This window comes from Sinocyclocheilus grahami, unplaced genomic scaffold (genome assembly GCF_001515645.1).
Source record: "Sinocyclocheilus grahami isolate Dianchi unplaced genomic scaffold, SAMN03320097.WGS_v1.1 scaffold106.1, whole genome shotgun sequence".
Classification (NCBI taxonomy): Eukaryota; Metazoa; Chordata; class Actinopteri; order Cypriniformes; family Cyprinidae; genus Sinocyclocheilus; species Sinocyclocheilus grahami.
In genome coordinates, this window is record NW_015505285.1 from 1,772,730 (window position 1) to 1,798,208 (window position 25,479).

At 38.8% G+C, this 25,479-nt stretch overlaps 2 protein-coding genes and 1 long non-coding RNA gene across 6 annotated transcripts in view; 1 reads left to right on the plus strand and 2 right to left on the minus strand.

Annotated features, from left to right (window-relative positions):
- Nucleotides 1-3,501: 3,501 nt before the first annotated feature.
- Nucleotides 3,502-6,129, minus strand: LOC107588732 (peptidyl-prolyl cis-trans isomerase A-like). Its single transcript, XM_016276956.1, has 6 exons — nt 5,902-6,129; nt 5,510-5,540; nt 5,217-5,305; nt 4,965-5,061; nt 4,078-4,153; nt 3,502-4,003 (listed from the first exon to the last, which is right to left on the minus strand). The coding sequence occupies exons 1-6, from the start codon at nt 6,040-6,042 to the stop codon at nt 3,868-3,870; spliced, it is 570 nt and encodes a 189-aa protein (XP_016132442.1). The 5' UTR covers nt 6,043-6,129; the 3' UTR covers nt 3,502-3,867.
- Nucleotides 6,130-8,425: 2,296 nt separating this feature from the next.
- On the plus strand, nt 8,426-11,330 carry LOC107588628 (uncharacterized). The gene is made up of 2 exons (XR_001609609.1): nt 8,426-8,484; nt 10,040-11,330. It is a non-coding gene; the product is annotated as an uncharacterized lncRNA (long non-coding RNA).
- A 1,106-nt stretch (nt 11,331-12,436) lies between these two features.
- LOC107588626 (zinc finger MIZ domain-containing protein 1-like) overlaps nt 12,437-25,479 on the minus strand; it is a 136,852-nt gene continuing 123,809 nt past the window's right edge. For 3 of the 4 annotated variants that reach the window (XM_016276790.1, XM_016276786.1, XM_016276789.1), the window contains 18 exons: nt 23,200-23,335; nt 22,501-22,615; nt 22,200-22,417; nt 21,677-21,872; nt 21,296-21,583; nt 21,027-21,209; nt 20,752-20,820; nt 20,458-20,623; nt 19,978-20,119; nt 19,162-19,372; nt 18,803-18,908; nt 18,536-18,696; nt 16,849-16,916; nt 16,680-16,748; nt 16,300-16,550; nt 15,883-16,049; nt 14,448-14,705; nt 12,437-12,904 (listed from right to left, as the gene is read on the minus strand). In XM_016276790.1, the coding sequence (XP_016132276.1) occupies nt 12,797-12,904; nt 14,448-14,705; nt 15,883-16,049; nt 16,300-16,550; nt 16,680-16,748; nt 16,849-16,916; nt 18,536-18,696; nt 18,803-18,908; nt 19,162-19,372; nt 19,978-20,119; nt 20,458-20,623; nt 20,752-20,820; nt 21,027-21,209; nt 21,296-21,583; nt 21,677-21,872; nt 22,200-22,417; nt 22,501-22,615; nt 23,200-23,335 (2,912 nt within the window). In that variant the 3' untranslated portion in view covers nt 12,437-12,796. Of the gene's footprint in view, nt 12,905-14,447; nt 14,706-15,882; nt 16,050-16,299; nt 16,551-16,679; nt 16,749-16,848; nt 16,917-18,535; nt 18,697-18,802; nt 18,909-19,161; nt 19,373-19,977; nt 20,120-20,457; nt 20,624-20,751; nt 20,821-21,026; nt 21,210-21,295; nt 21,584-21,676; nt 21,873-22,199; nt 22,418-22,500; nt 22,616-23,199; nt 23,336-23,570; nt 23,598-25,479 lie in introns of those variants that run through there. The other variant, XM_016276791.1, reaches the window with a different exon arrangement.

Here is a 25,479-nt window from a genome sequence, read left to right on the forward strand (position 1 = left end):
GTAAACCAGCCAATATTTTACTTTAGTTGAAAAAATGGGTTTGAGATTCTGATGGGAAATTCAAGGAGTGTAAACTGCCAGGGAGTCAATCATTAGATCACTGTTAAATAAAAAGCAAGGCTGTTTCTGCGAGTCGCTGCTTTGTTCTTTGGACGTCATCATTGTTACTGAGACCCTTTATTTCTTGGTAACTGTTTTTCTGGTGTTTCTAATGGCTTCGCTGCGCGTACATTCTTACACGCCAAGGTTTACTTCAGGCCTCATTTAGGCTGGAATGAGTTACTCTCCTTTTTGATAAACACCGTAATGAAAATAGCCAGTGAAATAAACGATTACTGCGGATTCATCATAATCATTGCTGATCACCCATAGCTGGTAGTCTACACATAATGATTTCCTTGCATCTTTGGGATCAATTCAATTTATTGTCAGGTCTGTACCCTTTAACAGATGACCCAATGCACCACTAGATTGAGGCCTCGTTATTAAATTTGCTTTATTATTGCAAAATAGTTGCATTGCACTATATACGTGACTAAAATGATAACAGCCCTTGTTGAAGGCATATTTACGTAAAATAAAAGCTTCCCCTGATTTCTGCTTTATTGAATGAACGACAGAGCTTGTGGTATTGACAGAGTGTACATGCATTTAAAACTATACAAAGTGCTTTTTGCGCATGTGTTTTTGTCTTGAAATACATATACTTGACTTTTATAGCTCACTTTCAGTATAAACTTGTTATTTTCTATTAAAGGTATGTGTATTTTGGAAACAATATAGATAATGAAGATTTTGGAACAATTTGATATCCAGACAAGATTTTGTTGTTTTCCCTTACAAAGATACTATTGTGTTTTGTGTATATATTCGATTACTATCATTATCAAGTTAGCTATTTCGAAATGTTATGATGCAATATTAAAACTTTGTATGTGAAAAAGGGCAAAATGCTGAGATGCAAAAGAGCTGGGAGTTTTTTTTCCTTTGATGTTTTACAATAATCTTTGGTTATATCCTACAGAAATATTTATTCTTTTTTTTTTAACAATTCAATTCTTTTTTTTGTATAAAATATGCAACAGAAGCTACTCTATGAAGAAAATATTGATGACTACATAGAATATTATTCAAAAGTTGGTACATAATTAGTATGCCTTAACAAGCCATTTTATTTGTTTTGTTATTCTAGATGTTATCGGTATATATTAAACTTGCCTGTTACGAGCATACGTGTGCTTCAACATTGTTTAGAATCTTTGCGTGTCTTGCTATACAGCATGTTTTGATTTGCATTTATAGGAAGCCTATAACACTCGTTCTAACATCACAAACGGCTGTTTTTCACATAACAGAGGCTGACTCACACACTGCAAGTCGTAGGGCCTTTTTACTGAGGTGTTTTATAAACGCAAAACAGTGGCAAAAAAAAAACGTGACTAACTCCAGTCATTGACCATTACACTGAATTGCACGTACAAACCTTTTACATGGTCGAAATGTGTTTGTGAATCAGGCGTTTATGAAACTGTGAGCTCTAGTTAGCCGTCTCCAGTTAGTGCCAAGTCCAGGAATGATGTCGAAATATTTTTCTTCGTATGGAAAAAAAACCGAGGACTATTTTTCGAACAAGTGTGTGGGACTGAAGTTTGCATGTGCATGTTTTTTAAATTATTCAAGATTTAACATTTGTGCAATGTATTCTTATTTAATATTAATACATGTTTAATTCTTGCCAAGATATCTTTTATAGAATACACCTCTCTAATTAATAATAAATGCATATTCACTCCTAGGATTTCCAGTACCATTAATAGATTTACTGAATGTACTGATTTAACGCTCATGTTTGTAATATCTGTAAAATATTTGTCGTCATATTGGAGTGGACCGATGGAAAAAAAACCGAGGACTATTTTTCGAACAAGTGTGTGGGACTGAAGTTTGCATGTGCATGTTTTTTAAATTATTCAAGATTTAACATTTGTGCAATGTATTCTTATTTAATATTAATACATGTTTAATTCTTGCCAAGATATCTTTTATAGAATACACCTCTCTAATTAATAATAAATGCATATTCACTCCTAGGATTTCCAGTACCATTAATAGATTTACTGAATGTACTGATTTAACACTCATGTTTGTAATATCTGTAAAATATTTGTCGTCATATTGGAGTGGACCGGGCAACAGAAAGTGTTGATGAGAGAATGTGCTAGAATGTGGGACGAGATGAAATCTGTTGCTCTGCGTCCATGAAACGGCATTCCGATATGTGCCTTATTTGTTAGTTAGGAAAACTGAAGACTGTGCTTTTAGAAGTTTGTTCGATTAAAACACTGACTAAGTGAATCATGACTCCGTTTCATTTTTTTCGAATAGCACACAATATATATTTCTGTTCAATCTGTGCCAAATATACGTACAGCCTGTTTTTGGATTTCAACATGTTCTTTGGCCCGCGTCTGGGTGTTGGGAAATTGTGTCCATTTTAAATCAGTCATGCTGAAGGCATATGGACTGATTAATTATTTAGATATGGTGCTTGGGAATGATGCTTGTGTAATCGAAAACCATAGTCTGAAGCCTTGGGGAACAGTTGTCATTCTGACATCACATTCATTTACTGTCGAATAGCCCCGAAGAGCGTTTCTTTCAGTTCAGCGTTCGCCTGGTCTTCGCAACAGCGCAGGTTTGAAGACACAGATGTGTATTTTTTTCGCTCGGCCTAATTACTTGTAATGATTGTAAACACATGAGCGCTGTATGTGAACGTCAGGACTTGGCGATGATGCTGGCTTTACTCTCGAAGCCAACTTTAAGTAATTGGTCTACACATTCCAAATCCCTTAAACTTCACTAGAGGGTGGAGGCCCAAATTATATCAAGTTTGTTGCAACAATGCAGACTTAAACAGAGCGGGAATGAGAATGTCTCTATAGCAACATTGCAATCGGAGAAGTCAAACAAACCAGTTGTGAGTTCAGACCCCATATGGTTTCATTTAGGAAAGAGCACTGTTTTCCACAAAGGTTCATAATTTACTTTCATAAGGCATTACTGTGATAAGCTACACCTACACACCATTTTCATTTGAGGGTATGTGAATGTCAGCTGGCTGCAGTTATAATGGAACATATCTGACAAACTCTTATTCCCAACGGTCTCCACAACTATTGTATGAACATATTCAGAGGACTCTTGCTGAAAGTTTAACATTGGAGAATCTTCATAGCCAAACAGGATGTCATATCCTGCTTTAGGGGGACAGGAAATCGTGTCGCTGGATAGAGTCTAAAAAAAGGGTTTGGGATCATTCTCAGCCAGATTTAAAAAGTATGCCACACAACCAGATATACTGCTGCAGCTGTAGCCGGCCCTCATCTGGAAAACAGCCTTGAGTCATTAACAAAAAAAAAAAATGGGAACAGGATGCAAATATCCTGAAAGAAATTCCATATGTCAAAACCAGTTTCATTTGTAATTTATTTATTTAAAAAACCTCCTGGGCATAGTTCTTAGAAGGTAAAGATTTCTTAGAAATCTCTGTATAGCTTTTATCCTAATTTCAAAACCAAAAAAAAAGAGGCTTTAACAGTATAAATTTCCTTGTGGCCCATGGCATTTGACCCATAAGCAATTTTTGTTGTGTAGGGGTAAGTAATCACAATACTTACAGAGTCATTTGCTTACTTAGTAAGCATAAAACACCTTAATGGATCCATAGACTGACACATTAAAATGGCAATAGGTACTTAGGTAACAAAACAAAAAATATATATATTTAATTTACTTTAAATGACATGCATAAGCAGTTTTGTTGTGAAAACCTTTGATCACATTGAAATGAATGCACATCCTTGGTTACTTGAGTTCTCCACAGTCTGTGATGACAATCTTCTTTACAGTTCCTCCATCATGTAGGCCATAGGACTCCATTACAGAGACCGTCTCCCTTCCTTCTTTGACCTGCCCGAAAACAACGTGTTTGCCATCAAGCCTGAAAGAGAACCACAGGAACATCAACACTTGGGATGAGTAACAATTAAACCAAAAACCTTTCCACCATCATACCATTCTGTTTTTGCAGTGCAGATGAAAAACTGGGATCCATTTGTGTTTGGCCCAGAGTTCGCCATAGACAGAACACCTACAAGAGAGAAGCAGAGAGAAAATCAGACCACCTCCTGAGTTACTGCATGCTTTTAATAGGCACATTTGTCACTTTGAATAATTTAATGATATAGAGATTCAGGGGAAATCTAACAATCAACAGTTCCACAATAACAACCAGAGAATAAAAAATAAGAGTTTGAAAAGCAGCAGGGGGTACTGGATGAAAGAAGACAACATCTGGGTTGGCTAAGTTACAGCTCTCTACTACAATTACATCCAGTCACGTATTACACAACCCAACACTATTTGCCCATATTAATCTATCAAGAGGGTTTGCTGGTGTAGGATCCCCCTGGCACCAAAAATGCACTAGGATAGGCTGGCTTTGACTTGCTTAGAAAGTAGGTCATTTGTTTGAAGAGTACAAAAGGATTTCTGCAACTGAGGGAGCCTTACTACCACCTTGTGGCTGTAAACAGAGGCACATGCAGTTTTTGCACATTTCCACAGGCTTGTAATGATGAAATTGAGCTGAATCAGATCCCAGAGGACCTGAGTAGATACCATGTCTAGACACATGCCGAAAGGAACTATGGATTTCCACAGAATTGGATTGTCCTCCACTGACAAATTGCATTATTAAATATTTTTGAATAAATTATGTTGTCAGCTACCAACGTGACTATAGAACCATAGAACTCTGTTATTGCTAACATTTCGTTTACAACCTTTTACAGATTCTTAAAAAATGGTATGTTTCATCCCATGTGTAATCAAAAGCTGTACTCTATTTGTGACAGTTTATTGTAAGTATGGTACAGTAACGGTAACAGTAGTGACATCACCTGGTCCAGTGTGTTTCAGCATGAAATTCTCATCCTTAAATTTCTTTCCATAAATAGATTTTCCACCAGTGCCATTATGATTAGTGAAATCTCCACCCTGTCAGCAAAACATCAACCATTAGATGGCCTTAGGACCAAAACATACAACTCATAACCAATAAATAAACAAAACCGAAGAGATAAAATGGCATTTTATGCAGTAAATAATGGTAATGCTAAAGGGCACAATGAACAGTAGCACTAATAGTTTACCTGACACATGAACTCAGGGATGATTCTGTGGAATACTGAGTCCTTATATCCAAAGCCATGCTCTCCTGTACAAAGGGCCCGGAAATTTGCTGAAAGACAAGAACCAATATGAGAACTGCACTGTATAAAACCACAACCATTTTAAAATAATGTTTTATACATTATAATGCGTTTTATATACTATATCTAAAATGAATTGTAAATTTTCATTTGTCTGTCATTTTTGCAAGTCCATAAAATATTATTAGATTAATATAATATATTAAATTTTCATGAAACTTATATTTGCTTACCAGCTGTTTTGGGTACAACGTCAGCATAAAGCTGCAAATAAAGTAAAAAAAACCTGTCTTTAGAATATTGATATAACTTAATAATAATACTTACTGAACACGATAATAATAATGATCATTATTCTTATTGTTTATGAAGTATTATTATATTACAATTATCGTTATTAATAATAATACATATAAGCCTACTATTAAAAATTGCCAACTGTTTTTTTACAGTCAGAAACTACTGGTGAAAACATGCATTATTCAAGTTAGTTTCAGGCAGTGGAAACCTTGGCAAGAAAAAGAACTATTTTTCCTAGCTCTTTTCATTGTAACAAACTCTGATTCAAACATTTTTTGTTACATTACAAATAACGGTGGTTCATGAATCATGACCCAATTCTTGCCTCAATAATAATTCTTCCAATGAACTCGCCGTCAGCTGCAATATCCATAAAAACAACAGGGTTTTTCACCGGCCCTGAAAGCAGTCTGTTCGCAGCGATTGCGACAGAGCAGTATTTCATACGATTTTTCATCTGCAACATTCTTGCTGTAGTGTTGAACACCCATCAACGGATACATGTAAAAACCTGGCGTACACTACCTTACACACACAGCACGTGACATGTTCTTCTATGGTCAAGGAAAGGAGAGCCAGAAGAGCGTCAGGTTCAAATCAACAGCGACACCATGTGGTCTGATGAGTCGAATAATTACTTTTTAATGGGGCCGGTGTTCTGACGATTTGTGCTACCCTGTCAGATTTTGCTACCTCCCATTAAAACAGTGGGTAGTACAGTTCGACAACGAAAAATGCTACCTGTAAAATTATGGTTTATTAACGACTACACCTACCCTTACGGTAATGCAAATACAGCAATTATGTGTTATATTCGCGGTTGTGGCTAGAAGGGATACAGCTACAGGAAACCAACAATAAATAATTTTTTCTACCTATTAGATTGTATTTTATTAAAGTCTACACCTACCCTACCTGCCCTTACAATAATGCAGATACATTAAATATTATTTAGCGTGAGAAAAAGGACGCAATATTGATGTGCGCATGCGCAGTAAGCCCTAGTACGACAATCTGACGGGTAGGATAAAATGTCAGGACACCGTCTCCAGGCATGGGCAGGGATGGGCTGAGCCCACCCAGATGACTGTCTTGCCCACCCAATTAGAATTAGCCATTCCCAAATCAGAATTCCATTTACCCAAAATGGAAAGCTGGCTAGAAGGGATACAGCTACAGGAAACCAACAATAAATATTTTTTTCTACCTATTAGATTGTGTTTTATTAAAGTCTACACCTACCCTACCTGCCCTTACAATAATGCAGATATATTAAATATTATTTAGCGTGAGAAAAAGGACGCAATATTGATGTGCGCATGCGCAGTAAGCCCTAGTACGACAATCTGACGGGTAGGATAAAATGTCAGGACACCGTCTCCAGGCATGGGCAGGGATGGGCTGAGCCCACCCAGATGACTGTCTTGCCCACCCAATTAGAATTAGCCATTCCCAAATCAGAATTCCATTTACCCAAAATGGAAAGCTTTTATATTTAAAATACAGTTAGTTAGGCAACATCCCACAACGTTTTCACCATTACGTCTGTTTAATAGTTCTATAAACAGTTCAATAAGAAAATACAATAATATTACTTCACTTACATTTTAGGCGGAAACAGCGCATCTCACAGCAACCAGCCGATTTCATTGCTGATTGATTCCGTGTTTTGAACGAATCGGTTGAGTCAAAGTTTCATTAGCCCATGCATAAACATCTGATGAATCTGCCGTTTGAACGAATCGTTTGAATGAACGACTCAATGACCCACTCATTAAACGCTCACTACTGGCACCTACTGGCGTTTTAATTTAGTTGAAAAGTATAATTTCCACCATAATTTCTTGTTTGTATATTCAAAAATATTTAAAATAATCTCATAATAATTATTTAATGCAGTTGTATTTTTCAGTGTAAATGATTTAATTTGATAACGTATAGATAATCACGTTATTATAATTGAATTTATAGATCAAATGTAAGAATCTGAAATGAAAGTATTAATGAGATTAGAGGGAAAATGCCCTCTATAAAGGCAAAAATAAAAAAGGCCCTTGGATAAAATATAAAAAACACGCAGATTTATATGTCACAGCTGATAGAAAACTGATGAGAATATTGCTTCAGATTAAATCATATTTGCAAAAAGCAAAACACACACACACACACACATATATAAACTCGATACCATAGAGTCCACCCACATAACAAATCCCAATTTAACCCCTGGTTATCCCCCATGTGCTCCCATGAGAAAGCCTTTTTTTACACATAGAAAACATTTGCCTCCCACTTCTGCTTTGAACTTTGTGGTTGTTTTCTTGCAGTAACTGTAAAGCCCTGTGGTTTTTCACTGCAGATTCTCACAGCTACGCATGCACACCAAATGAAACATCAGAAACGCCGGAAGGTTGTTTCATCTGAATACATATTTATTAGATAAATATTAGGATGTCACAGCATCTAACTACATACAGTTTTGCAAGACTAAAAATCACAATTAGTTTTTTGTTGTTTTTTTCTTCTTCTGACCAGTTTAGAATATGAAATGATTGTACAACAGAATGTACAAGCAAAGACAACTGCAACGTTTGGTGCCAATCACCTCAGATTGTACCTCATATTTGTTTTTAATTTTCCTGATCATGATATCAAAATTGTACAAACTCTGGATTTTGGTTACAATCTTTTGGAACCGCTTCTGGCCCCGTGTCCCTATTGTCCAAATTATTTCCCCAGGATTTTCTTCATTATCTTCTGTAGCACCTTATTAAGTACAATAAATGGAGCAATACACGTAAGCTAAATATTACACAAATGTAAAACAAATGTGTCTCTTTTTATCCTCTCCCCAAATTCCTCAGTCATGTGGGATGGATATTTTACAAAAGTGAACAAATGCTTAGAGGTTCCACAAACGCTAACAAATATAAACAGTTCAATAAGCAAATACAATGATATTAGGTCACTTAGGCTACATTTTAGGCGGAAACAGCACATCTCACAATAACCAGCCGATTCATTGCTGATTGATTCCGTGTTTTGAACGAATCGGTTGAGTCAAAGTTTCATTAGCCCATGCATAAACATCTGATGAATCTGCCGTTTGAACGAATCGTTTGAATGAACGACTCAATGACCCACTCATTAAACGCTCACTACTGGCACCTACTGGCGTTTTAATTTAGTTGAAAAGTATAATTTCCACCATAATTTCTTGTTTGTATATTCAAAAATATTTAAAATAATCTCATAATAATTATTTAATGCAGTTGTATTTTTCAGTGTAAATGATTTAATTTGATAACGTATAGATAATCACGTTATTATAATTGAATTTATAGATCAAATGTAAGAATCTGAAATGAAAGTATTAATGAGATTAGAGGGAAAATGCCCTCTATAAAGGCAAAAATAAAAAAGGCCCTTGGATAAAATATAAAAAACACGCAGATTTATATGTCACAGCTGATAGAAAACTGATGAGAATATTGCTTCAGATTAAATCATATTTGCAAAAAGCAAAACACACACACACACACACATATATAAACTCGATACCATAGAGTCCACCCACATAACAAATCCCAATTTAACCCCTGGTTATCCCCCATGTGCTCCCATGAGAAAGCCTTTTTTTACACATCTGATAGAAAACTGATGAGAATATTGCTTCAGATTAAATCATATTTGCAAAAAGCAAAACACACACACACACACACACATATATATAAGCTCGATACCATAGAGTCCACCCACATAACAAATCCCAATTTAACCCCTGGTTATCCCCCATGTGCTCCCATGAGAAAGCCTTTTTTTACACACAGAAAACATTTGCCTCCCACTTCTGCTTTGAACTTTGTGGTTGTTTTCTTGCAGTAACTGTAAAGCCCTGTGGTTTTTCACTGCAGATTCTCACAGCTACGCATGCACACCAAATGAAACATCAGAAACGCCGGAAGGTTGTTTCATCTGAATACATATTTATTAGATAAATATTAGGATGTCACAGCATCTAACTACATACAGTTTTGCAAGACTAAAAATCACAATTAGTTTTTTGTTGTTTTTTTCTTCTTCTGACCAGTTTAGAATATGAAATGATTGTACAACAGAATGTACAAGCAAAGACAACTGCAACGTTTGGTGCCAATCACCTCAGATTGTACCTCATATTTGTTTTTAATTTTCCTGATCATGATATCAAAATTGTACAAACTCTGGATTTTGGTTACAATCTTTTGGAACCGCTTCTGGCCCCGTGTCCCTATTGTCCAAATTATTTCCCCAGGATTTTCTTCATTATCTTCTGTAGCACCTTATTAAGTACAATAAATGGAGCAATACACGTAAGCTAAATATTACACAAATGTAAAACAAATGTGTCTCTTTTTATCCCCTCCCCAAATTCCTCAGTCATGTGGGATGGATATTTTACAAAAGTGAACAAATGCTTAGAGGTTCCACAGACGCTAACAAACACAGATTCATTTTACCCAATTTAGATTCTGATGGGTGGATGCAAGCTTTACAAATTCTAAATACACAATGCACATTCCCCTGGGGAAAATGAATACATTTCTGTTAACGTGTCTCTATTTATCATTTACATATGTACATGCATCCCTAATGTGCCCCTTCCCCCCTTTTCCTTCGACCTTCACCTGTGGCTGAGTAGTGAACACACCGTCTATTTCATTCAAACCTTTCTGTTCCTGCCCGAGCACTCACTGCCTCTTCAACGACTGTACATCGATAGTACATGACAGCTCAGAGCAGAGTCTTTAAGTTCAGTTTATGCCTATTTGTGTCTACAAAGTGGGAACGAATACGTGGTAGTGCATCTTTGAAAAAGGATATACAAGTGAACTACAGACAAACGCTATAGAACTTGAACCCACGTTTTCCTGTTGGGAGTTCTAAGTATTTAAATTGTCAACGACAAACATCATTTTTGTACATAATTCTACACCAAGAACAACAGGGAAAAAACCCCAAAAACTAAAAACTAATATTGCAAATCATAAAAAAATAACTTAAAATGGAAACATTTTTCAATGGTGATGTTTCATCCAACAAAACACTTCCCAAACAGTATTCAATTGTACAGATGTCAGCCTTCTTCAACAGTCTTTGAGTAACATCAGTATCTCGGAAATGTCGTTACAAACATCATAAATACTGACAATTATTCAAGCGGGCCATTTTGATTTAAAAACAAAAAAGAAATCTTATAGAAAATCAATCTTGTACACATGAACGTTGTTAACCTTCACTAAGCTGCTGATATAAAAGTTTGATTGGAATTTTACTGAAATGTACATTTTCTGTAAGAATTGAATGCATTGATGGGTATTGAGATAATATATATTTTCATTATATAATTGAATTAAAAAGTAAAAATCTATAAATATATAACATTCTAACACTTTCTTCATTGTTTGCGGTGTAATAACTATGATATTACTTGTAAACAAATTGCTAAAAGTGAAACACTGTACATTTGATTAAATTCTATGGGTAACAATTTAAAAATGGGCTTGTCAAAATAGGTTTGGGCCACCTTCTCAAATCAGGGTGCATAACTTTGGTAATCCATGGACATCTTGTGATAAATGTACACATTTTTGTAAATTTTTACAATTGTAACAACAGAAACAAACAAATAATTACCATTATATGAACAATATATTGTGCATTATAAAATAAAACTTTAACACAACAGTTCATGAATAAAAGGCTGAATTAAAACAGAACAGAAGAAATGATTGAGGAAAAAAAAACAGTATCACTTAAAATAAGGGGCGATTGGCAATGAATGTTTCAACATTGTATGCAGTTTGTCAGAAGAGGGGTACAAACATCAAGGGCCTAAGACGACCAAGCCTCATGCATGAAGAGAACTCACAGAGAAGACAGATGACACAAGACTGACTTCCCTTTGAAATGTGAATTGCTTTCTTCTTGCTCTGTGACCGCTAGTGTGGAGAATCCACAGGACGTTGCGGGAGGAGGAACAGTCTGTCGGAAGACGCACAATATTATGGGTACAGTGCTGAAATGTTTGCAATTCTGTCTCGAGAAGGAAAAGAATGCATGCCGTGATGCCCTCTAGCATTTGTTTAGAACATGATGCATATGTCTGAAGGTGCTGGACATATGAATCACATTACAAAATGAGGTGCAAAGCTGCGCGGTGTTCTAGAACAGAACACATTCTCGTGTCCTGTGGCGTGAGAGTTTGGGAGTGTTTGGAGGACTTTCACAAAACTCCCATCATTAGTCTCTGGGATGGGAGGGTTAGATCATTCTGGTGATTCCGAGATGATCTTTTTTACCTTTTATTGTCTTCTTTACAGGCTTCCAGGTGCTGTTTGACGCATTCTCTTGTGCTTTTTCGAGGGAGATGGACAGACAAACAGTGTGGACATCCAGCAGACAAGGACTTGGGAAGCTGTGGTGGTAGAGCTTGGAAGAACAAACCTTCAAGAGATTGCGGACACACAGGGGCCGGTACAGGGGAATGGCAGAGGATCCCTAAATCCAGGTGTGAAAAACTTGTTGCCTCTTTCCCAAAAAGACTCATGGCTGTATTAGTTCAAAAGGGTGCTTCTACTAAATACTGAGCAAAGGGTCTGAATACTTAGGACCATGTGATATTTCAGTTTTTCTTTTTTAATAAATCTGCATAAATGTCAACAATTCTGTGTTTTTCTGTCAATATGGGGTGCTGTGTGTACATTAATGAGGAAAAAAAATTAACTTAAATGATTTTAGCAAATGGCTGCAATATAACAAAGAGTGAAAAATGTAAGGGGGTCTGAATACTTTCCGTACCCACTGTATATATATATATATATATATATATTCTATTCAGGTCTTCTTTTCACAAAAGGAAAAAAAAAATCTGAATTAAAAATGCTACAATACTTTCCTAGTGAGCACACACACAGTTCTGTGTGACGTATTCATATGAACTGATTATAGCTGCACATGTATTTCCATTAGTATTGAAAGATATCACTTTAATGCCAACCAACATGGCTGCCATATATGTGTGGAAAAGGTTGCTTGTAAAAGAGTGAGATATTTACACGAGGAAGAGGCAAAAGGATGGCTGTTTCCTGTTTGCAAAGTACAGAGTCAGTCTTCAGGTGCCTCTCGATTCCTGACAGCCAAACAAATTAGGACCTCCGCAAAAGGCAGACTGAATAAAGTCAGTTGTTCTCAAAAAGGGAAAGCAGCTCGTCATTGCTGCTGCTTGGGAGGTCAGGAGGGTCTAAGTATGACAGCAACTCGTCTGGGTTCGCCAGTTCTGGCAGAAGCTACAGAGAGAGACAGACAGACACATTTACGTTACAATCTTGCAAATGACCATAAAGAAACTTAAAAATATACTGGGTTCAATACATGTTAAGCTCAGATGACAGTATTTGTGGCATTATATAAGAAGGAAAAACAACAACAACAAAAAACTTTTGATTCAACCCTTGTAAAAATAAAAAAGTAAAAAAATTAAATAAAAAAAAGGTTATAATGAGGCTCTGAGAATAGAAATGAACTGGGCTAATTTTTTGGCTAATAATTAAAGGGTTACTCCACCCCAAAATGAAATTTTGTCATTAATCACTTTACCCCCATGTCGTTCCAAACCCGTAAAAGCTTCATTCGTCTTCGGAACACAATTTAAGATATTTTGGATGAAAAGCGGGAGGCTTGTGACTGTCCCATTGACTGCCAAGTAAATAACACTGTCAAGGCCCAGAAAAGTATGAAAGACATCATCAAAATAGTCCATCTGCCATCAGTGGTTCAATCTGAATTTCATGAAGTGACGAGAATACTTTTTGTATGCGAAGAATAACGACTTTATTCAACGATTCCGACTCCTCCGCGTCACTGTAGCTACATTTTGGAGAGTATCCACTGAACGCAAACTGCGTATGCTGTTCTATGTCAGCCGCACCACACGGATACGCTGTTTTCGTTCAAACCAAAGCGTAAATAAATGTAGAAAACGTATCCGTGTGGTGCGTGAGGAGACAAATGGTTGAATAAAGTAGTTATTTTTGTTTTCTTTGTGTACAAAAAGTATTCTTGTCGCTTCATGAAATTCAGACTGAACCACTGATGGCAGATGGACTATTTTGATGATGTCTTTCATACTTTTCTGGATCTTGACAGTGTTATTTACTTGGCAGTCAATGGGACAGTCACAAGCCTCCCGGTTTCCATCCAAAATATCTTAAATTGTGTTCCGAAGACGAACAAAGCTTTTACGGGTTTGGAACGACATGGGGGTAAAGTGATTAATGACAAAATTTTCATTTTGGGGTGGAGTATCCCTTTAAGCTAATAATTTTATAAATGACAGGTAAATTAAATTAGTCAAAAGTAGTGTTATTTGAGCGTTATTTGTTGTTTGAGTATTATTTGAGCTGTAAAGCTGTTTAAATAATCATTTAGAGGTTTATGGCAATACTCTTTTAGGGTATATGGCATTAAGCGGTCAAGACATTCTAAAATTGGATATAACTTTAAACAAAGATTTAGTAAGTCAAATTTTTATATTTTAATGCTTGCAGACTCAATTTAAATTCTAAATGTTCAATTCCATTGTAATTTTCTCATTGTAACCCAGAGATTAATTTCTGTGGTAATTATGTCAACATTATGAATCAAATGCTCAAAAGATTGAGCCTAACTTGTACTGAATCCAGAATATTTCTTAAATCAGAACTTTTCAGATTGCTCAGAGCTTTGGACCATGACGAAAGCGTGAGGCTTACATGACTGTGTGAGAAATGTAAGTGGCACATGACTCTAGAAATGGAAGAAGCCCATACAACCATCAGTGTAGATACTCACATCCAGAGAAGGCTCGGGCATGTCTGCAGGTCCCTGGCCACCTGCCTGCCCATCGGCGGCGGGATTGAAGGTCATGTCGGCATGTGGATGACTGTTTTGGCCTGGCTGCTGGGGGGGCAGGGGCTGGCGTGGGGGCTGGGAGGATGGGGGGCCGGTGTGATGCAATGGCTGAGCTAACTGGCTGTTGGGGTGAGGAATTGCGTGCATGCCTGGCTGCATGGAAGCATGGGATTGATCAGCGCTCACGGGACGGGGCATCTGCGGAGGGAGGAGAGAGGAGCGATGAGTCTATCTGCATAAAGTGGAGCACGAGCTCGAGTGGCAGCCATAGACAGACAGAGAGCAAGACAGGTGCCATGCAGATGATTCCAGAGCACATACACCTTCATAAAACGAAGATGATTTGCAAAACAATATATTTGACAAATTCATCTACGCAAAACCGAAGTATACTTTGGTCTTAATACTGATGGTTAATTTGCATACTTTTGGGCGATTTAGATTTTTGAGTTTGAAATCAACACATAAAAACAGAGACCTGCAGATTGATTAGTAAGAAGATCATTGCTCACAGCAGGTGTAAAATATGAGACTTATTTTAAAACACCTCATGTTAGTATTAAAAGTAATAATGTTAATGGCAGTACTGAACTGGTAAGCCAGCAGGCAAAGTCTGACAGTAATTTTCTCTCAAGTTATTTCTGGAGGTGCATACGTGCTTTGATAGCTGTAGCGGCGAGGCTTTAAAAGGGGTGAATTAGGGACCAAACCTCTTAGACAAAGTTTACCATGCTAACACAGAATGCAAAATTTTTTCTTTCACAAGCTACAGATTCATCCCTTATTAAGATATTTTAATGCAACCTGAAAGTCAACTGAAAGTCCAGGTAACCAAAACTTAAAAGATTCAAAAAGGTAATAAAGGCATTATAAAAGAAATCCATTATGAATTGAGTGGTTTAAACCAAGTTCTGTAAACAGGTGTGATCACTTTATATAAACAGATTTCATTTTTATTTTATATAAATTTTTAAACAATGATCGACATACATACATACATAACGCACATTACATTTGGTAAACATGGAAGCCCAAACGTGCATGTGATGCTCAAGAACCAATGAGATTTCTTCTAACGCCTGACACACATGTATGTGTGTCGATATCATTAAAAAATGAAAAGTAAATTATGACAATTATGATGACAATGAACTAACCCCTTAAGGCATTAGCCACTTCCTTTTAGTTTTTTTTTTTAAATGCATCATTTTACTCTAGTATCATTGGACCTCAAATTTTTAAGGAGATTGTGTGTGTGTGGGGGGGGGTCTCTATCTTGGAGTAATTTGTTCCCAATTTTACTATAAACAAAATAAAATATGTCTCAAACATCAGCTCTTGTTGCTTGGAAACCTAAGGGTATGAAGTGATTTACCGAGTCGGGCATGCTGTGGGCGAGAGGCTTGTCGGGGGCCATGAGGCTGTTGGGCACGTCTGGAGGATGTGAGAGCTGGGGTCCGTGCATGAAGTCATTCATGGGAGCTCCGCCACCAGAGTTACTGTGAGAGAAGTCAAAGTTTCCATGGCCCTGGTAACTATTGCCTGATGCACAAAACAGAGAAACGGTAATGAGGAGCGATGACCTCAGAATCGCAGAGACAAAGAGCTAGAGAGGTTTAGACGGCTTGGATGGGAAACCAGCCTGTTAAGAGCTCACAGGCGCAAGTTCTTCTGACTGTTATGATTGAAGGGAAAAAATTAAGCGTAACTAAACAATGAAGCTTGTAAAACGCTAAGGACTGTTTTATGAGACAGACAGAAAGGAAAGAACAGAATCTGATCAGGTGCTGACCTCTACTGTGGCCCCCATATTCGCCATTGTTTCCTCCGTGCTGAGGGGGGAGGGGGGTGTAGGGTGAAGGGCCGGGACCCAGCTGGGCGATCATATCCATCACATTAGGCATGATCATTTGACTGGGACTCATGGTTTTAAAACGCTTGGCCAGAGGGCCATCTGGGTCCTCCTTTATATGAATGTCTGACTTTATGGCCACCGGCCTCCAACTACACGTAGGGTCGATGGTGACCTCTTCAAACTCCGAACTGCAAGAATGCAACAACACTCATGACTGCGAATAATGGGATGTTTATAATTTAACAATCATTTCTTGGGTGCATTTTTACAGGGCACTTACTGAACTGTGTGATCCAACGTTTGAGTGATAAACTTACTTTTGAATCGCATTGAGAATTCCCCACATGTACTGATCCACCTCCAGCCCTTCCAATAATGCTGTTTTACTAGGGACAGACAGAAACATATAAAACACACAGCCAAGAGGAACAGCGCATCACATTTATTTGCCTGCCCAAAACAATTCTTGTGTGGTTTGCCACGTACTTGCATACAGGACATCTCCACGTTCCTCTCTCACAGTTCAGCTGCAGATAGGACTCTAAGTCAAAGCACTGCAACAGAAAATCTAATGTAAATTCAATCAATATATATATATATATTCGCCATTGTTTCCTCCGTGCTGAGGGGGGAGGGGGGTGTAGGGTGAAGGGCCGGGACCCAGCTGGGCGATCATATCCATCACATTAGGCATGATCATTTGACTGGGACTCATGGTTTTAAAACGCTTGGCCAGAGGGCCATCTGGGTCCTCCTTTATATGAATGTCTGACTTTATGGCCACCGGCCTCCAACTACACGTAGGGTCGATGGTGACCTCTTCAAACTCTGAACTGCAAGAATGGAACAACATTCATGACTGCAAATAATATGATGTTTATAATTTAACAATCATATCTCAGGTGCATTTTTACAGGACTCGTACTGAAAAACTGTGTGATCCAATGTTTGAGTAATAAACTTACTTTTGAATCGCATTGAGAACTCCCCACATGTACTGATCCACCTCCAGCCCTTCCAGTAATGCTGATTTACTGGGGACAGACAGAAACATATAAAACACACAGCCAAGAGGAACAGCGCATCACATTTATTTGCCTGCCCAAAACAATTCTTGTGTGGTTTGCCACGTACTTGCATACAGGACATCTCCACGTTCCTCTCTCACAGTTCAGCTGCAGATAGGACTAAGCACTGAAGCACTGCAACAGAAAATCTAATGTAAATTCAATCAATATATATATATATATATATATATATATATATATATATATATACACCGGTATATAGAATTGCAGTAACAGTGGCATAGGATTGTGGGATTTTCGCACAATTTGTTTTGATTCACACATTTGCCACAAGTTTTGCATTTATGATGTGGGAAATCCCCAAACACATTTATTTACATAATGCAAATGAGTGAGAATCTAAAATTATCATTATGATAATCAGTATTTTATCGTTTTTGTAGTAATAAGTCTAAACATCCTTAAAATTAGGAAAATAACAAGATGATATACATTTTTCCTAATAAGTTTTTCTAGTTTTTCCTAAAAAATGTTTGACACATTTTTCATATAGGTTTTGCTTGTTGCAATCAGAAACATCAACATTTATTTCAATGACTCTGATAAGGAATTATTATCTTAAATCAGGGTTTCCCAAATTGTTCATGAGGGAACTGTAAGGTTTGTGAGTTGATCATTAATTCAGTCATTAAAAATAAATAAATACATAAAATATTTATATATATACAGTAGGTACGGAAAGTATTCAGACCCCCTTAAATGTTTCACTCTTTGTTATATTGCAGCCATTTGCTAAAATCATTTAAGTTAATTTTTTTCCTCATTAATGTACACCCCACTGTATATATATATATATATATATATATATATACACACACACACATCTCAAACAGTTTACCTGCATGACATGTGACCACTAATCAACATCAGAGGACCGTGAACATGAAAATGTGGTTAAACTATTGAAATATTAACTTAATTCTCAGGGGGTTATTCAATGAAACATTTTAGGTCTAAGGGGTTTGGCTGACAAACAACAACAACAAAAAAACTTATATCATCTTAATTCTGGAAATTTATCTTTAGATTTCTAGATTTTCTTGGGAAAACAAGAACATGATTAAGAACACTTCAACGATGCGTACCTGCACGTGTTTGCAGTCATGTCCCCTAGCAGGGAGCTGGATCCGTCGGAATGTGATTGGACACTTGAGGGACACTTTGATGGCTGTCTGCTCTACTCCATCCTCTCCATTTAGTGTGGCATTCCCAGAGGACGCTGCTACGCTACTGAAGTTTCTTTTAACTGCAGGAAAACAGACAAGAGACATTGCAAAGATTAGGGGTTGATGAAGATGATAATACAGAGTGACAGACATCCACAGATTCCATAGAATGCAGCATCTACTTACTTTTGGTAATGCAGTGTTCGGCAGGAAGGAGCCTCTTCTTGAGGAGCCCTTGCAGAACTGATCGCACCGACGGCCTATGGACCAGCTGCAGCACGAACAAGTGCGACTGCAACAGGACCAAACAACAAACCGCTAGCAATCATCTTCACATCAGAATATCCTTTACATGATACAGTATCTGTACCATTCAGCTTTCAGACAGGGAAGCATAAAACTGATACCAGCAAATGTAGTGGGAAGGCAGAGATCTGATTTCATATCACGTGCTGTATGTGCAGTCAGTATAATCAGTCGCTCCCCGACACGGCCACTAAATGACAGACAGATAAATTATTGAAAGGCAGCGGAGGAATACTCACACAACAGCAGGCTGTGACCGTAATCTGGATGGTGTTTCTCCCTGGCTGACACACATGCTTTAGGTGCAGGGGTTTGTGGGATGTTTTATTGTCACCCCTCTCAATAGTGAGGGGGGTGGCGTTGACGCTGACTTGGACGGATGCGGGCCAATTGGTGTTCATTTGTCGGTCCTCATGATGATAGCACTTAAACTGCAGCTCCAGATCAGATCTGTTGGACATGAGGTGAATGGTCTAGTGTTAATGGAACAGTCCTCATAACGTTCCAACTCATACTGTAAATAAGATGTTTTGCAGAATGTTCACACTGCTATATTTCATTTAACGAAAGTGAATGGTGACTTTTCATTACAAAATGAACCTGTAATTTCATTACTTACTGACCTCAAACCTTTAAACACAAGTGTATGTTCTGAGGTCATACAATAGCTTTGTGTAAGTAAAAGTCCAAAATGCAATTCTTTATTGAGTGAAAATCCTCACTTCTGTGTAATGTGACTATGTATATATTCAAATCTAGTGGAAAATGTAGCTTCAGAAGACTTGTGACAGACAGTCATGCTTTTGTAGAGCTTTTATGGCAGTCTTTTGTCATTTTTGGAGACTGATAGCCCTGAATCACCATTCACTATTATTCTATCAAAACGAGAAGCATGAACAATCTGCTAAACTTTTTGTGTTCCACGGTAGAAAGAAAATCATACAGGTTTGGAAAAACTTGAGAGTGTGTAAATATTAATAATGATAGAAATATCATTAAATATTAAGGATGTCATTGTCAAGAGCATGCACAGTTTATAGCAGTAACATGCACACCTCCACATGAGCGTCTGGTGGACGGAGGGGCGCAGATGGAAGACGTGGTTACTGACGGCCAGGTTGTGCTCTAATCTGAAGGGCTCCAGCACCACTCCATCTCTCACTGGGAACGTCAAACGCAGCTCCTCGTTGGGGTTGGCTACAGGAACAAATATTGAGATTAGATGGATTCATAGTCTTCCCATGTAGACCGTAGTATCAATGTGTAAGATGCTTTCAAGTTTGGCTTTCACCTCACCTAGTTTCACCCTTTCCCACCGTAGCACATATATTATGAATGAGCTCTGAGTGGATGTGAAAAATGCATGAATCTCAGATAAATGTGCAATGGGACTTTTTTTCCCACTCAGCTGCAGGTGGCGGATCAAAGGGTTCTCAGGGGTTTATTCTGATAGACTGTGACCGAGTTTGTAATACAGACAGAGCGGAGATCAATGCAATGAAACAGTCGTGTGTTTTTTTTTTTGCGTGACTCACTTAGAGGTGGAGGCAGAGACGTCATGTTTGGCTTCATATCTGGAGGAAACGGGGGCTTGACATCTTGATTGGGCGACATGTACGGCATACTACTTCCTGGGGTCATGGGTGGCGTGGGGTTCCCAGGAACCGGCGAGTGTGGGTAGTTCACCACCTGCCGAGGAGGCTTTAACCAAAGATAGACATGATTACTGAATGGAATAATTTGAATAAATCTGTACATTTTACCCTGAGTACAAATGGAAGATTACACATAATTGTGTAAGAAAATAAAACAATAGTTTCACCACCTACCCCATTTCCTTGATTATACCCATAACCACCTCCAGAGAAATTGTTGTTCTGACCATTAAATGGCTCTTGCTGAAATAGGAAAGAGCACACAGAGTGTAAAGCAAGAAAGCAAGATAGCTGCTATTAATATTTTATTTATTTTCTTTTACCTACCAAAAGTAAACTTGCCAGTTTAAGCTGAATGTGGCCTTTTCCAAAGTGTGAGCCGAATTACACAATTTCCTCAAGAAAATTGTGTCTACTAACATTGCAAAGACCAAGCAATATGAATTTACCTTATAGTATTGGCCCATGGCTACCCCAGTAGGGGGGTACTGGCCAGAGCCCTGCTGTCCTGGCATCCTTTGCCCAGGGTAATTGGGTGAAGGAAGAGCTCTAGAAGCATTTGGGTTAGGGTACTGCCCTTGCTGGTTGGGAAACTGGCCATTGGGTCCAAACTGCTGGCCTCCATAATTAGGCTGTGAAAAAAACAGTTGGCTCACCAACACAAATAGCCAATACAAAATATCTGCTGAAAGTCTATTTTAGCCATTGGTGGTCTTACCTCTCCTGGATAGGGCCTCTTGGTGCCCTGCATGGGCATGGACTGAGGTCTGGGTCCAGGGTAACCCTGTTGAGCCATCCTTTGGCCGTGGCCACCGAAGGGCATCCCTGGGACTCTGGGCTGGTTCATACCCATTGGCGGGCCACTCATGTTGGAGCTATTCATGCCACCACCCATACCAGCTGGGTTCATGCCTCCAGCCATGGACGGGGGCCCACGGGGCCCTGGCTGGTTCATGAACTGGTTATTGTAGCCTTGCGTAGGCCCCATCTGGAAAGAGGAGCAGACCTGTGGAGAAGGCCAACGGCAGTTCAGATGAATAAGAGGATTTATTTAGAAACCCAGGGTAGGGTAAGAAGCCAAAACCAGTGAGGGACCAACCTGGTTGTACTGGTTCATGTCTTTATTGGTCTCTTGCAAGGCTGCCACGGTTGCTGTGGCAGTAGCTGTTGCGGTGGCGGCGGCGGCAGCGACGGCGGCAGCGGCGGCAGCAGCAGCAGGTTGGGTGAAATCAGAGGGCGGTCGTGTATGAGGGGGCATGCCTATGCCACCTGGAGCATTCGGCCCACCTGGGTAACTGAGCAGAAGCAATACACAACACATAAACATCTACATCACAGCTTACACAGTCAAAAATGTATATTTATTGGAATAAAACTTGTTGGAAGGCCAAATTAATCTTTCCTGGATTTGCACTTGGCACAGCAAGAAGGTGATATCATCCCTTTCAAGAAAAACATCCTTGAACTGAGTATTGGCTGGGCTTTAAAACCATGTGTCAAGTATCACTAATGGGAGACTCTTCTATAGCTTATTGAATCTCCCAAAGTGATGCAAAGCAACTTTGTCAAACAACTTCCCATCATCCTGTCTGGAACGGCATCTCTAATGCTTGAAATATTACCTTCCACCAAAGCCTCCTCCTCCTGGGTGCCCTGGACGCCCATACATGCTTTGCTGCATGTAGGCCTGGTTGGATCCCCCTTTGGCTGAAAACTGTTGTTGTTGGCCAGGGAACTGAGGTGAGTTGATCCCTGGGTTGTTGCCTGATATACCCGTCCCCAGTGCATTGCCTCCAGAGTTCATGGGATTGTTAGTATTGGCCATGGGGTTACCCAAGACCTAGATCAAAAGCAACATCTGTTATAAGATCAATGTTATCACTGTTACTGTTTTCATACAGTGACACTATACGCGTGACTCACCTGACTTTGTGATGTATTGGTAACTCCCCACACCGTCGTAACCACCGACAGCGAGCCCGGGGCCTGGTTAGCATTTTGTTGCCAGGGGACGCTGTCATATGGAAAGGACCCATCACTACAAAACAGTGTTCAAACAGTAAAGTGAGATCAGGGGCATCAAACATGTGTTGAGAGAGTAAAGTTGACTCCAACACAGCCCGATAAAGAAAAGCTCCCTCTTGAATACAGAACATTAGTTTTTCCATGAAAAAGAAGCTGTAATGTTTGCGAAAGTGGCCAATCACCAGCCCTGGAGCACAAAATGTTCTATAAAACATCACTAAGCTAGTGAACTTCCTCAGCATTTTCTCTGGCAATCTATCAGTCTCTATTAACTTCTAGTTGACGTACCTAGATGGTAATGTTACGATATCATGCTTTTATCTGCTGTTGTTTGGAACATTGTGAGAATGAATTTCATCTGCACAGCCTTCAGTGATGTCATGTTTACAGAGCTGTTAACAAAAGCTTGGTCAATGGCTTCTCGGAAAAGCCTCGTCTTCAAGATCACATGCCACATATAAAAACAAACAATTCTGTGCTGGATGAGTGCACTAGGAGGAAATTATGAGAAAGGGGCGAGACTACTGTAAGTTTAACATTGCTTGGAACGGCTCCAGTAAGCGTCGGGTTAGAGCAGAGTTTTGTCTGGGTACTGACCCATGTGAGAGTGAGGGCTTCATGGAGTTCATGGGCGGCTGCAAGGGTACTTTGCCCGGTGGATCGCTCTGACGATTCTTCTGATGCCGCAACAAGAGCAGCCGTCCCAGCTCCTCGCACCAGGACGACAGGAGAGCTGGAGAGAAAGAGACAGACAAAGAGAAAGAGAGATCAGGAAGGATCTTTGGCACAGAGACAAATCACCTGTTAGCTAAACAGTTGGCTAACATCTTGCTTATTTTATCTTCAGATTGCTATTTAGCAGGAGCAAAACTCACTGCCAAGTATTAGCACATCTTTCCTTAACACGTTGACAAATTCAGGTGTAATTTATGTTTGAATGTCTGTATATTTTACAGTTCAAATCTAACCTTAAGTGTAAGCAGTGATCACCATCAGTGATGCCAGTGTTGCAATAGTGTTGTGATAGTGTTGCAAAATCTTAATCAGTTCATGTCTTTACCACTAGAGGTCACTACAATAACAGCAGCGGCACAAGCATGCTTGGGATCCTCTATAATAGCTTGTCAGTATGCTTCTCATAGGATCATATGCTTTTCATCTGCAGTGCACTTTAAGCAGTGCTACTACCACAGAAGACCTGTCTTCTCCTCTCGTGAAGGGAGGATGACGGAGGACGGGGAGAGAAAGAGCGAGAAATGGGAGATGAGAATCAGTGCTGAGGACAGTGAATCATGCCGGTGATGTGTCCTGGCAGCACTTTACTCCTGAGAGGGGTGACAAAACGAGCCTCTCGCCATGGTGATGGAGTTGGTTCGGGATGGCAGCAGCTGGCATGTGGCCAGATCCTGGTCTAATCGATTCTACACGCCACACACGGCTGAAATGCGAGTGCTGCATTTAAGTGCTCTTCATACAAACGGTCCTTATACTTTCCAAGTGACACTATTTAGATAAATACTCACTACTAGCTGAGTCATTCTATGACAAGAGTACCATTTGTGTCAACAACATCTGATAAAGTGCACTAAACACAAACAACTGCTATGAAGTGTTTTAACTTTAAAATTGGGTTCAGATTTGTAGCACTGAAACATATTAAACATATATAAATCCAGGTTATTTAACTAATCACATTACTTATTTACTTTAAAATAATCATCATAATCAAATAATCATTCTAAAGTTAGTTCTACTCATTATTTCCAGAATGAATCTTTTTACATGCTTGACAAGATTAACATTTGACAAATACCCCATATTCAACTAATTATATAAACTAGAAAAAATTCTGATAATGTTAACACTTTTTAAAAATGTTCCACCTCATCACATTTCCAATGTCACATGTTCGGAGCCCCACAAAATAATAATTTAACTTGAGGTGGCACAATGCAATTTATTAGCACTTAAAGACATTCTTTGTCTGGCAGAATATTTAAAGTCATACAGCAATGTACTTTAAAAATCGCCTTTCCAACATAAAAAAAGGTGCCTGTTTCATAGAATGACTCAGAGCTGCCCACAGAGAACAAGGAAGAAAAAATATTCTCCCAAAAACTGTATCACACGCTGACAGAACAAGAACAAAAGCCAGGAACTGTTTCAGTAGTGCTGCACCTCTAGTCTTCCTTTGCCATCAAACTGATTGTGTAAGGGACCTTATAAAATATTCTCTTTCCCCTAAGTCGAGTTCATACATGGAACAATACCCCTCTTTCTTCTCTAAATCTACTTCACAGACAGTAGATGAGTGAAAAAAAAAACCCTGCTACGGCTATTTGAACAGAGAGGGTGGTGTCAAGAGTCCAGAATGTCTCTCTCAGAGTCTGATGCAGAGAGACAGACGTCTGTCTTGGCTCTTTCCTCTCTAAATCGATCAGCCAGTAATGACTATGAAGACTGCTCAGCTCTCTCCTGCGCTTTTATTGCTGGGGGAACGTAAACCAGCACACACGCTCCTGAAAAACACACACCTCAGTCTTATTTACCACAGTCTGCACTTTAGGGATAGTTCACACAAAAATTATTTACTCACCCTCATGTCATTCCAAACTTTCATATATAGAAAATGCACAAATGAGAAGTAAGGTGGAGGGGATTTATTTCGATCAGTTCCTCACACAAAGTTGTTGTATGGAACAGTTTTTGATACTTTATGGTGATTTTTGTCATTTTTTGAGTTGGACAGGCCCTGGTTGGCATTTTTTTTTGCTAAAGGGCTGCGACCTAACATCATTTTTTGTGGTTTAAGGAAGATAGAAGGTCTAAGAGGTTTGGAACCACAGGAGGATTGAAGTAATGGAGCGGAATTTTCAT